Genomic DNA, 13,788 nt, shown 5'->3' with positions numbered 1-13,788 from the left:
ACCAGCTTGTCTCACTACCCCCCCCCCCCCCAGTGAACTGCAATAACTTCATCAAGCACCTCACCCCCACCCTCTGCCCCCACACATGTAACTATTCAGGTCCCAAATCATCCCCACTCCCCACTCCATTATATTCTCCTTCTTTACGGACAGTTTTGGATTTCCTTTCGTTTTACTTTGCCTGCATTTTTCACAGCCTCTCTTTCCTTTTCTGATTTTTCTTTAAATTTGATTCCTACACTTTGTTCTCTGGTGAACTCAGCTCCACATCGGACATAGGTTTTCCATTTTATCCTTGCCCTGCTCCTTACTCCTGTGGGAAGTATGTCTCCCCCGAACTCTGAACCCCCTCCTGGAATCCCTCCCAGCGCTCTGAGACCGATTTAACAGTCGATTTTTGTTAAATCATTTCCTGCCCTTGTAAAATCCTGTGCCCTTCTCCATAACTACACACAATTTATGATCACTATTACGTAAATACTCCCCCTCCCACTGCCCAGCCTCATCACCCCCAGATATATCCAGAATTCACCCCCCCCCAACCTTGTTGCTGATTGGTCTCTCTCACACACACACACAACCAGCTGTTTGAAATTAAATAAGACCGATTCTCTTGCAGAGGCGAGCGTGGAGTTTGGGACAGTGTTGGTGTTCACATGCGAGAGGAGCTGCTGGTCGCCGAGTAACCAGAGGCCCCTGGAGGAATGTGCTGTGGTGCAGGCAGATCCAGACACGGCCTTTTTCCGTTAACCGATTGTGAACTTGTTCTAAATAAAATCAGAAGGTACTTTTGGAAGGTCCAGCCTTGCCATTGGGCATTCTTTGACGAGTTTGACTGCAGGCTCAGAGTTGGACACCAGGTGGCTCTCCCATAGAGTCATACAACATGGAAACAGGCCCTTCGGCCCAACTCATCCATGCTGACCAAGGTGCCTTCCTGAGCTAGTCCCATTTGCCCATGCCCCTTTGCTATCCATGAATTTGTCCAAGTGTTTTAAATGTCAATTGTACCCACCTCAACCACTTCCTCTGGCAGCTTGTTCCACACACCCACCATGTGAAAAACTTGCCCCTCAGATGCCCTTTAGATCTTTCCCCACTCATCCCACCCCAGTGACTTCCAGTCTCTCCCATCTCCGTCCCACACCAGGAGGGTCTGAGACCCTCTGCTTCTTCCTTGAGCAGAGGCCCAACCAGTTCCCCTCCACCACCACCCTTCACCTGGACAAGCTCATTTCTCTCACCCAACTCACATCTCTTCCCACCCCAAGGTGTAGCTATGCGAACCCGTGGGCCCAAGCTGTGCCCTTCTTCTTCTGGGGTACGTAGGACAGTGGTGGTTCCAGAGCCTCCCTTGCCACTTCCAATACATTGAGTTGAGTCCAGGAGCAGGAAGCAGCAGTAATACTGCAATCAAAGGTTCACGGCTCTCACTTTCACAGGGTCTTAGACTAGGCCTCGTCTTTCCCAATGTTTCTGGGGAAGAGGCCAGTGATGAATATCCATCAAGAGCTCTCAGGGGCACAGCTCTCGTGACTGCACCCTGCAAGGACTCCATCGGCCCACTTTCTGTGGCTCCTTCCATACCAGCACCTGAGATGTGGTTTCCTCCCCAGCAGAGCTGACAGGACGCTCCTCTGCATCATTGCATTTGCCACTTCTCCTCTGCACCCACCCGCCCGCCATCGGGCTGATGTTGTCTTCACCCTCCACATCCCACATTTCATCCGCTGTAGATTCCAAGACCTCCAGGCTGATACCACCAGCTGACGCGCCGGCCCATCTCCTTTCTGTGGGACCATTTCCTTCACTGATCTGGATCACCACCAGCCCTCCCCCTCCTCGCAGCTCCCATTTCACCTCCTCCCTCCCCAGGGACCCAAGCAGTGCCTCCCGCTGAAGCAGCCAGTCACGTGCACCTCTTCCAGTGGAGTGCACAGCACCTGGGCAAAGGCAATGTGAACAGGGTGACAGGCTTGCAGATACCTTCTCAAACAGTGACCCACCCACACAGCTGCGCACCACTGGCCACTTTCCTCTCCTCCATAAACATCAGATCAATTTTCCACAAAGGACACGGTGGAGGCTGTCTTGACACCCGGAGGAAGAGTGGACGAGAGCTCCGGGTTTCTGCATTTACCCGGCACCTGCACCCAGAAAAATCTCTGCTCGCTGCTGCCTGTGGGATCCTGCTGTGCCCTTACATTGCCTACTCTGAATGGCCTTCATTAGGTATCCAGCAGCCAACCACTGTGTTCTGGGGCTGGAGGGGAAGCAAACCCCACTGAGAACATTGACAGCACAACTCTTAACAACTGAGGCTCACGTCAGTGAAACAAAATCAAATCCATTTCCCCCGCAAAACTCCATGACCCTGGGACTGGAGAGAAGGCACCTGTTTGGCAGTTCTTCTACAGTGCTGTAAAATGTTTCACGGGGTAATGGGTAAAGGCTTCAGTGTGCAAGAATGGATGAGTTGCCGGGATCCAGGGACATAAGACTGATGAGATAGTTTGGCTGGGACCCAGCGTGGATTCAATGGGATGAATGGCCTTGAGCTGTGATACAGCAAAAACGACGACCTCAGTCAGTATGCTGCGCCTCTGGTGTGCTCACGATGTAAGTGTGGACAAGGACCACTCCATGCACCCAGTCCCTGCTCCCAAGTTCAGGTAGAAGATCCCGAACTGTGCATGGGCCAATCCCAACCCAACCGCAGAATCTTCTTTACTAGGACTTGAGAGCCTGAGTTATAGGGAGAGGTTGGACAGGCTGGGAGTTTATTCCTTACAGGGTAGGAGAATGCGGGGTGACCTTCTGGGTGTTTAAGATTATGAGAGGCGTAGATCAGGTGGATGGTAACAGTGTTTTCCCCAGGGTAGGGGAGTCCAAAACTAGGGGGCATAGGTTTAGGGTGAGAGGGGAAAGATTTAAAAGGGACCCAAGGGGCAACTTTTTCCCCCACGCAGAGTGTGGTGAGTGTATGGAACGAGCTGCCAGAGGAAGTGGGTGAGGCAGGTACAACTGTCATTTAAGAAGCACTTGGATATGTACAGGGAGGGGCGGGGCTTGGAGGGATATGGGCCGAACACAGGAAATTGGGACTAGCTGGGTGGGCACCGTGGTCGGCATGGACTGGTTGGGCCGAAGGGCCTGGATCCGTACTGTATTGCTCTGTGACTACGTCTGACCTGCTGGCCATTCCCAGCACTTTATTTCGTGTTCCCAGCATCTGCAGCATTGTCCTGCAGCTACAAGAAGTCTGCTCACTGCCATCAACGCAAATCTGAAGGCACAGCAAACGGTCTGCTGGAGGACCTCAGCAGGTCGAGCAGCGTCCGTAGTGGGGGAAGAGGAATTATCAGCGTTTCTGGTCGAAGCTCTGATGCACAGTCGACACTCCCCCCCCCCCCCCCCCCCCCACAGAGTTCCTCCAGCAGATCGGCCATTGCTCCAGATTCCAGTGTCTACAGTGTCCTGTCTGCAAATCTGAAGGGTTGGGTTCACGTTCACGAATTAACACTTGGGGTTTGAAAACAGACACACAAAACTCACACAAGGAGCTGCTTGCTGCCCCTACCCAGCCAAACAGCCCCCAACACACCCTCGGCCCCATTCCCCTCAGGATCTCAGCACCCCTGGGTGCTGTCAGGGGATGCCCGCAGCATCTTCAGTGCAACAGTTCACCAACTTAGTCAAATGCACTTTTAAAACCCATCTTTACTTAAATGTTTTAAAATATACAGTGATGGTATGTTTTAGAAAATACAAAAATAAGATCAATACTGTTGATGCATTTATACAAATATTAAGTTTAAGTGACTGGAGATCTGTTAATCCTTCAGTTGGAGGAATCAAATCAGTTATCACAATGCACGCCAATCAGAAATGACATCTTTTAAACTGCGTGATTACGAAAACAAGTCCAACAGGGCCAAATGGGACTGGGTTCCGCTGGCCAAACACTACCCCCAGTGCAAGCTCTGACCTCTCTCTCTCCTCGCCCTGCAGTCCCACCTGTGGTCACTGGATGGCAGCAAACTCCAAATGCCTCAGAACCAGCCATCATCACCCACACTTAAAGGGGTGAGGTGAGAGAGCAAGCACTTCAGGGCTGCCCCGGGAATCAAGGGTTAATCTCCGGGACACTGTTACAATCCAAATCCCAGGAAGGAAGAACTTTGAAAGAAGTGGGCGTCCTTTATTGATTTGGTTTGAGGATGGAAGAGCCAGTGATCGGCTGGGCTGGTGACACCCCCCAGCAGCAGGTGGGCTATAGATACAGTGCCAAGCCCCCTACACCAGGAGCACAGAGAGGAAAACTTTCCAAACCTCACAGCAACTGTGATGTTAATTGCAGTCACTCAGTTGGGACGTCCTGTTACAGCTGTACAAGACGTTGGTGAGACCACACTTGGGAGTACTGTGTGCAGTTCTGGTCACCCAGCTACAAGATGTGATTAAGCTGGAGGGGGTGCAGAGATTCACATGGATGTTGCTGGGACTGGAGGGCTCGAGTTACAAGGAGAGGCTGGACAGGCTGGGACTGTTTTCCCTGGAATGAAAGAAGCTGAGGGCGTGACCTTATAGAGGTTTATAAAACCATGAGGGGCATAGATAGGGTGGATGGACACACTTCTTCCCCAGGGTAGGGGCAGTGTAAAACTAGAGGACACAGATTTAAGGTGAGAGGAGAAAGATTTAAAGGGGCATGTTTTCCACACAGAGGGTGGTAGGTGTGTGGAACGAGCTGCCAGAGGAAGGGGTAGAGGCAGGTACAGTTACAACATTTAAAAGGGACTTGGACAGGTCCATGGATGGGAAAAGTTCAGAGGGATATGGGCCAAATGCAGGTAAATGGGACTAGCTCAGTTAGGCAACTTGGTCAGCACAGAGGAGTTGGGCCGAAGGGCCTGTTTCCATGCTGTACTAGTACACCACTTTCTGGAAGGGTCAACAGTCAATGGAAACAGCAGAAATAAAAAAACAAAATAGGACAGTTAAACTGGGTTGAAAACACAGCCTGTGAGTACATGTGTAATGACAACATTTGAAGCATTGTTTTTTTTGAAACAGTTGTGCTGGTAGCTCCGAGGGCAAGGAAAACGATTTGTCACGCCAAACCAGTGGTCTGAGGTCAGTGATGGGGCAATTATACCTGCAGAAGGTTAAAGCCTTGACCTTACCCACAGCTCCAGCACCTCCACGTGCAGATGGCTCTGCTTTCTACATCGTGGGGAGGGAAACCTTTGATTGTTCAGCATAATCCCACTAGCAAAGTTAATACACTGCTCCACCTGTTGCAGTACAGTGGAGTGAGAGGTGCCCTCTGCCACACATCCCAGTGAGAAAATACTTCACTGATGGGTTCATGTTTGACTGACACAGACAAACCAAACCACCCCTCACCCAGGCTCTTTGTGACATCCGATGAAGGTATTACACAGTCAGACAGACAGAGAGAGAGAGAGAGAGAGAGAGAGAGAGAGGGGGGGGGGTACAGAGAGAGATGTACAGAGAGAGATAGATAGAGAGAGAGAGAGAGAGAGAGCTACAGAGAGAGAGAGGGAGGGGAGGGGGAGAGAGAGGTACAGAGAGTGGTAGAGAGACAGAGGCAGAGAGGTGGAGAGGGACAGAGGAAGGGGGAGACCCCAGCAGGTTGAGAGTAGGGAAGTGAATAAGCTGGCATCCAGTGAGAGATGTGCCCTCCATCAATTCAGTTGCAGAGACAGGCGGTTGTGGACACCGTCACCTCCAACACACTTCCAGCCCACTCCATCAGCACAAAAACATCTCGTGTGTTCAGTATGCGGCAGATGCAAGTTTTATTTTAAAAAAAACAGAAAATATTTTGAAGTTTTTAATAAGAAATTTACCAGCCGATGCTCCATGGGAGTTGTACCCAAGGATTCACGACAGTGTTACCTTCATGTGAAATGGGTTTGGAGAGCTGGGGTTAAGTGGACGGGCAGTGCCAATGCAAGTCATCCCCATTTCACAGTCAGAACATCCTTACTTTTATACATTTCCATTATAAATTCATAGCAACCTTTCCAATGGAAACTTTTGACTCTGTACGTCTTTAAAGACGGTCTGTTGTTTATGTCTACTGTCTCTCCACAGTCTGACACTGGTAGTTCCCATTATAAATGTTCACATACAAACTTATAATGGAGAAAGATTAGCAGAAAGTGCATGTAAGATTTTTTTTACATGATATAGTTTTGCACCAATTGTCACATCCACAATCTCTCATTAAGGTAACAGCTTCAATATACAAGGCTTAAGCAGCTTTAACTTTCTCTTCGGATCCTCTGGGGAAAGGATCTAAACCCAAAGGTTTAATAATCTCCTTACAGAACCAAACTGATTTCAGACTTCTTGCTTTCTAAAAAAAATTATTTCTGAATTTGGGCTGGAGGTGGTCAAAGGGCCTAAACCTCCCATCATTACCACCCCCAGGTCAGGGCAGTGGAGCGGAGTGTGGCAGGGGGCTGGGATCCTCCCCGTGACTGCAGAGCACATTCTGAGATTAGAGCTGGAGGCGGCTCTCTGACAAGTGAGGTGGGGATGGGCCTGGGGATGGAGACCAGGCGAGCTCGGGGGGGGGGTAGGGGGTGGGGAGTGGGGCGTACGATCTGTGGCTGAGCACTATCATCTGCTAGAGAGAGAACTGGCGTTCCCATCATCCCAGCTCAACTACAGCTCCAAGGACAGAATGTGACCCTCGCCTGGAGCTTTGGCAGGGTGTTCACAGAAGAGAGACTGAGATCACGAGGCAGGGAGGGAGGCATAGAGAGAGTAAGGACAGAGACACAATGAGAGGAGAGAGGAGGAGGCTGAGAGTGGGTGGGGGGTGGGCTCGTCTATAAAATATGCACCCGACAAGGCAAGTTAGTGCCAGTGTCCCTTCCTCCTGCCTCTCGGAATGGAGTAACGAATTTCTAAACAAGGCACCAGATCAGTAGCTGCAGCCGAGGACCAGCTGAGCTCGCGGCCGAAGGTGGAACAGTCGCCAGCTCAGCCACCTGCTTTGGACGGTGAAGTGGAGGCACGAGAGAGGTGAGGTAAGGAGCAGGCTGTTGGTCACGTCTCAATGCCTGCGAGACTCCCTCCAGCAAAATCACCGGCAAGTTTATAAAAAAAGTACAAAAAATTACACAGGTGACATTTCTTCCCCACCCCCCCCCCCCACCCCCACCAGGTTTCTCCTTGATTCTAACTATAAAACAGTTTGAGCAACACTTGTGTGTTTAGTTTAACGTTTTCCTCCCACTGTTACTGGAACTCACCTGTAGTTGACACAGTGCTCACTTCACTGCCCTGGCTAGGAGTCAGCTGCAGGGAGAGGTGCAAACTGTTTCCATCGGGTGAGGACCCCAGCCACAGATAACATGGTGCACAGGGATACAAAGGCTCTGGCGCAGGTGACGCAGCACACAGAAGGGACAAGGAGGAAAGCTCAGAGTCAAGAATGTGGAAAACTCAACATTTCAGAACATTAAACCAGCGACTACACCACAACACTACAAAGATTAAGCTACTCTTTCAAGGCAATGTATCCTAGTGAACGGCTGAAGTCCTATAGGGAGGGTCACAGCACTTACTCCAAGTGTCCTCGCTTGGAGGAGATTTGGGCTGACAGAGGACCAGTGTTAGAATAATTTTGCTTCTGGAGGTTTCCCTATCCCAGCCTGAACTTGGGTCATTTTATTTTAAACGAGGGTCTGGATGTTACAACAGGGATGACACAAGACCTTGGCTTTTAGAATAACAGCCAATTAGGGTGCTACGTTTTGCTTTAACTTCAATCTAGTGGTGTTCAGTACAAAAAAAGCTACTCCAGCTGCTTAAAGTGGTTACGTGTTTCCCCCCTTTCTAGACGTCTAGTGGTCAGTGTGACCGTCGTGTACAATGATCTCCGGACCCCCAGTGACAGGGGGCCTCGGAGTTACCCAGCTCAGACTGGGAGCAGGCGACCATTGGTACAAACTGGTGTAAACCTCTGACTGCTATAGTAACGGGAGCAGAGTCCTCGAGTGAGGGGTGCATTCCCACACCGTGAAGTTCTGACGCTCGGTTATCCAATGGGCAGCATTCCCCACTGCCCTGATCACAGCACAACAACCTGCTGCTTCCACCCCACACTCACAGAGCAGAACAAGCACCAGGAACCAACCGAGACACTCAGGTAGCAGAACAGCTCCTCACAGCATCCAGAATCGTGCAACTCTTCACTAGAATACAGAACCCTGGCTCCATGAAGGTCGGGGATTTTGTTACTTCCAAAGACTCAGTACTGATGCAGATAGGACTGTCTCCTCTCCTGCTTCATGGGATAGGATTTGAAGCCCTTGTTCATTGTTTTGTGCTGGGAAGCTTGCTGCTGCTGGCTGTATGAGAAATTGGATGAGATTCCGGTGGAAGGGGAGCTGTCGGTGGCCGTTGACCAGACGGCAGACTGGAGCATCTGCATGGAGTCATTCCACTGGCTGACTGGGTTGGTCACCTGGTACAGGGAGGTGCCTGGATTGGGCATTGTGTTGGTGAGGGACGCCAAGTGTTGCCAGGGAGCTTTCGGAGGCCACGTCTTGGTCTTGTTATCCTGGAGGAGAAAACACTGCAGGTAAGATCCAAACCAAACCCGAAGGGCAGGAGAGAGGAACATCTCCAGCACTGTGGGAGCACTGAATGCAGCCTGTCTCTCGGATCAGAGGGCATTCTAATAACAGCTAACATCCTCCCCAGCCCTCTTCCAACAGCACCATCACCAATCACTGCCGTCCCGTCCCAACCCACCACACCCTGCGAAGGACCCTGCACAATTTCAGAACCACATCACGGGCTAAGAGACATGTCCCAGGTCCAATGAAAAAATCCGGTAATACTGGAAACGCCCCAAACAGAAGGAGACAACTGTCAGAGGTCCGGACCCAAGACGTCGACTGTCCCTCACTCTCCACAGAGGCTGCCTGACCTGCTGAGCACTCCCAGCCCACCTGCCCTTGATTCTGCCGTTCCACACTGAGCTCAGGTCCAAAGACCAAAGGTTCAAGGCCACGTCTCGACTGCGCACTGTTAGCCAATTCATCAATACTGGAACGGGAACTCATTTGCCGCACCCACCCCTCCAAGAGCTGGTCCTGCCACAAAATCAGTTCAATGGGGGTCCGTGAACCAAGTCCATTCACCTGCCAACACTGACCGAGGGTCACTGACTCTGTTTTCCTCTGTACAGACACTGCTGGAGAGCCGAGAGTCTCCACCAGTTTCTCTCTTTACTCCACTTCTTTCCACAGCCTAACGAAAGTTTCAATCACCCCAAACAACTGTAGTTGGCAGTTGGTTGGTGTGTGTGTGTGTGGGGGGGGGGGGGGGGGAGGAGGGGGGGTGCTGTAAGAGGTGGCCTTATTTCCATCTCCTTTCAGGAGAACTTGCGTTTCCTAGATTCCCCCCCAGTGTCTGTAACCCTATGCCCTTTACTCTGTTGTTCCCATCAGATGGATAGCTTCCCCCTCCCCCTCTGATTAGGACGTAAATAAAACATAGAACAGTACTGCATAGGAACAGGCCCTTTGGCCCACCATGTCTGTGCTGACCATGACGCTAAATTAAACTAAATCCCATCTGCCTGCACGTGATCCACATCCCTCCACTCCCTGCACATTCTCGTGTCTAAAAGCCTCTTAAACCCCTCTATCATATCTGCCTCCACCACCACCCTGGCAGCACCTTGTGTAAAAAAAAAACTTGCCCCACACATCTCCTTTAAACTTTCCCCCTCTCACCTTAAATGCACATCCTCCAGTATTTGACATTTCTATTCCTGGGAAAATGATTCTGTTTATAATTTTATAAACTTCTATCAGGTCTCCCCTCAGCCTCCGATACTCCGGAGAAAATAACCCAAGTCTGTCCAACCTCTCCTTATAGCTCATGCCCTCTTATCCAGGCAACATCCTGGTGAACCTCTTCTGCACCCTCTCCAAAGCCTCCACATCCTTCCTGTAATGGGGCGACCAGAACCACCCACAATCATGTTGTGTTTAAACATTAACAGCTCCCCCACCACCTTCCCCCATATCTGCCCAACCCATTAAAAGGCTCTAGCAATGGGTGTGTGCTTTCCGATTTCCACCATGTTTAACCTTTATCCTTGAGCCAATCATTGTCTGGATTGTGTATGGAGAAACTGTGATTGGATCCAAGGAACCACGAGCCAGCATGGAGCCCACGTCGCAGCCGCACCCACTCACACGGGCTCAGCTCATGGCATTCACCACCAACAGGCTGCCAACTCAGTGGCCCCTGCTACTTTTTTTTATTCTTTATTTCTTTTATTTGTCATTGAACTGTTGCAACAACAACACAACGAGATTACGATGGCATCCCCTTGCCTAATAAAAACCAAAACAGCAAATTGATAAGAGCAATTATAACTATAAAATAAAACAAACATACTTACACAAATATAAAGTATAAAAGAAATCTAAAAAGGCAGTGTGCAAATGAACCATGATAATAATATTATCATAGGACCAAGAACAAGTGAGTAATCACATTTTAACATATTTGTAAATTCCAATACTTCACAACATTGCAGGAAGAAGGGGGTTTGCGTACATACCTGGCTAAGATCATCTAGTGTGGATAAGACAGGAGGAGAAGGTAGGGTGGAAGTTTCTTGATCACCACTGCTGTGCTTTCTGTGGAACACAAGAGCAACGGTGACTCGTTGGACATGAACACAATGGGTCCTCTCGTTCAGTGCGGTCTCAGCAGCAGCGCGCAGGGTGGTACTGAGACCGATGGGGAAAACTTTTCTGAATCTCCCTTCCCCAACTCAGAATGCCCCAAAGCCTGTGAGATATCTTGTGTGTGGTCACCACTTGTGGCAGACAATACCTGCACAGCAAAAATGATCAGGTCATCTTTAGGGGACATTGGTTGAGGAAAAACCTTAACCAACAAACGATACTACTGGACGTTTACATCCACCTCACATAACAGGCGAGGACCTTGTTTCACAGCACCTCTGACGAAGCAGCACTTCCTCAGTGTTGCATTAGTGTCAGCCCAGATACCGTGTGCAAGATTCTAGAGCGTAGTGTGAACCTATAATCCAAGTCAGACAAAGACGTCAGCAAAAACCTGGCTGACATGTGCATGGTCATAACGGAGACACTTCAGTGGGATACTGACCGACTCCAGCTTCATTAGAGGTGCAAAACAAGAGTCCTGTTGCTCCATTTCCTGCTGGACATCAAACATCTCTCAGCACCAAAGGACTTCAGTAACAGTCTTCCCAGAACCAACATCACCAAAGACTACATTAATTGTCTGCTCAACCCATGAGCTATTCTCAGAGAGAATGGCTCCATTTATCAGCAAAACTGTACCTACACAGTAATGTTTGGGTCTAAAAAATTAATGCATAAATGGAAGCATTTTATAAAATTACAAAGTCAAAACTGGGAGAGAAATTCAGAAATAAAAACAACTTAAAAGTAGATCATCAATGTCACTGAACTAATCTAGATCAAAGCCAAGGTGAACAGACCTGAACGAGGTAGATCTTAGAGCAGGGATTAGACAGTGCAATAAAAGTTAACAACTCTGACCACTATCCTAAATCTTCCCCTTTCTGGGATATAAAATTTCACATTTCCCACATTTCAATTGGCCATCCATCAATGTGCAGAGAAGCAGGTAGAACGCGATAGGACTAAAAGTCATGTTAGTTGAGAATCAGGAACACTATGTAGCTCAGGGGGCATTGGGAAGTGGTTCTTTGACAGTTAATGCAGAGCTACAGGTGGTGAGGAATGAAGATGGAGTTCATTGTTAAGTGTGGTTTGGAGGTGTGAAGCAGGAGGCTGAGGTGGTGACGGAGTTACATCTGGTCATTTCTAGGACATTTCATTTGGTTCCTCCTTTACTGACAGAGCAGAGAGTTATTGGAGAGGAGGGAGGGCAAGACATTTGTTGTGGACTTTCCCAAGAGCCAGGGGTTTGAAGACAGATCATTTACCATGAAATGTCCAGGGGGAACGAGGCAGGGATTGGGAGAAAGGTGGAAATCTCCATTTTCCGCAGTCACTGTTTTAGACCCAGGAGAATTCTTTCATCAAGCATCTGCCACGATTAAAAAAAACAGGTGGTGTGGGAGTGTTGCTGCCTGTTCACCACCGTGGTTACATCGTAAATCAAAACCTCCTAGATGCCCATCTTGGCAAACCTAGTACAACATGGCATCAATGGGGAGCAGGGATTTAAATCTTATCCTGCATAATGGCCAAATGTTGCAACTGTATGTGGTCTGACGTGCAGACATTGGACAACTTGAGGGGTGTAACCACTCTCTGACCAAAACATTACCAGGGTTTACACCGACTCTGTGACGTGCCTCCATCACTAGTCCAACAACTCACCAAGACTTTCTCTACACACCTCCCAAATCAATCTTAACCACTCTGAAGGACAAGGGCACCCTACAACCAACCAATTCCCCTCCAAATCACAACATGCCTCATTTTGGAAATGTGTCATAGTTCCTTCATTGCCCTTATCTTAAATTCCTGGAACTCCCTCCCACCAGCACTGTGGCAGCTCCTTTGACACACAGACTGTAGGGGCTCAAGGTGGTAGCTCATCGCCTCCTGTCATGAGAAGGAAGGCTGAGAAGTTAACACCCACTGTGAATAAATGAAAGGATGTAGGTGGTTATTAACTTTGCTTACCTTCTCTGTTTGACAGCAGCAACAAGGTCAGGCCCTGAGAACATGGAGAATAAACTGTCCCCATTAGCAGAAGAAGCCTCATCGCTGGAACTGGCAGAGTCTCCCTGTGTACCTGACCAGCTCATCACATCCCTGAGAGACAGAGAATAGGTTATCAAGCAGCTCTGCAGACCAAGTCTCAGCAACTCCTAACCAGAGCCTGGGAGAAACTGTACAGGAAGAATACTGCTGGCATATGATTGACACTGAAATCAGCAACATACAATGTTCATTAGGCTGAGGGAAGACCAGTGAGCAGTGAAGTGGTGGACAAACAGAATATTCAGCAGGTCAGGCAGCATCTGTGGAGGGAGAAACAGAGTTAATGCTTCAGGTCGGAGACCCTTCATCAGAACTGGGAAGGAGAGAAAATCAGTTGGTTTCAAGTTGCAGAGGGTTGGCAGGAGGGATGGGTTGGACAAAGGGATTCTCTCTTTCTCCGTTTGGACAAAGGGTTTCTGGCCCCAAACGTTAACTGTTTCTCTCTCCACAGATGCTGCCCGACCTGCCGAGTGTTTCCCCAGCCTTTTCTGCTTTAGTTACAGATTTCCAGCATTGGCAGTAGGTTTTCGAGTGGATGGTGTGGGAAGGAGAACCCCTTGCCCTCCCTGAGCACAGGAAGCGGAGTGGTAATAGTTTGCAGAGTGTGCCACAAGTGGGAACAGGAACTTCTTGATCTTCTATGAGCGAGGTGCTGGTGCTAGAGCTAGAGCCTACCACCTTGCTGCCCTCATATCCACACTGATCCAGGAGTAAAACAGCTCAACCTCAGGGTGGCTGCACTGGGCAGCAGCTGTGCCAGTGACGATAGCAGTGGTCACTGGGTCTGGTATATGATAAAGCTGGTGCTGGGCTCACTAGACAAGAGCGAGCACTTCTGGTCAACAGGACTCTGATCACTTACAGAGTGACCGTCACAGCTGCCTTTGTACCCCAGACACCTGCCCATTCAACAGCCACATACACAAACACTGCCAACATGGGACTGTAATGCGTACCTTCCCCGGGG

The 13,788-nt window shown here is 49.5% G+C and overlaps 2 protein-coding genes across 2 annotated transcripts in view; one reads left to right on the top strand and one right to left on the bottom strand.

Moving 5' to 3' along the window:
• LOC127577454 (fatty acyl-CoA hydrolase precursor, medium chain-like) overlaps positions 1-13,788 on the top strand; it is a 459,511-nt gene that overhangs the window by 95,703 nt on the left and 350,020 nt on the right. The gene's annotated exons all lie outside the window — the stretch shown is intronic.
• The window catches only part of LOC127577315 (granule associated Rac and RHOG effector protein 1-like), a 105,012-nt gene continuing 94,926 nt past the window's right edge, over positions 3,703-13,788 (bottom strand). The window contains exons 12-14 of the mRNA XM_052028424.1: positions 12,741-12,872; positions 10,628-10,706; positions 3,703-8,605 (exon numbers count right to left, since the gene is read on the bottom strand). Of these exons, the coding sequence (XP_051884384.1) occupies positions 8,294-8,605; positions 10,628-10,706; positions 12,741-12,872 (523 nt within the window). The 3' untranslated portion in view covers positions 3,703-8,293. The remainder of the gene's footprint in view (positions 8,606-10,627; positions 10,707-12,740; positions 12,873-13,788) is intronic.

Source organism: Pristis pectinata, chromosome 13 (assembly GCF_009764475.1).
Source record: "Pristis pectinata isolate sPriPec2 chromosome 13, sPriPec2.1.pri, whole genome shotgun sequence".
Taxonomy (NCBI): Eukaryota; Metazoa; Chordata; class Chondrichthyes; order Rhinopristiformes; family Pristidae; genus Pristis; species Pristis pectinata.
Note: the sequence above shows the minus strand (reverse complement) of the source record. Positions and strands in the feature narration are given on the sequence as shown.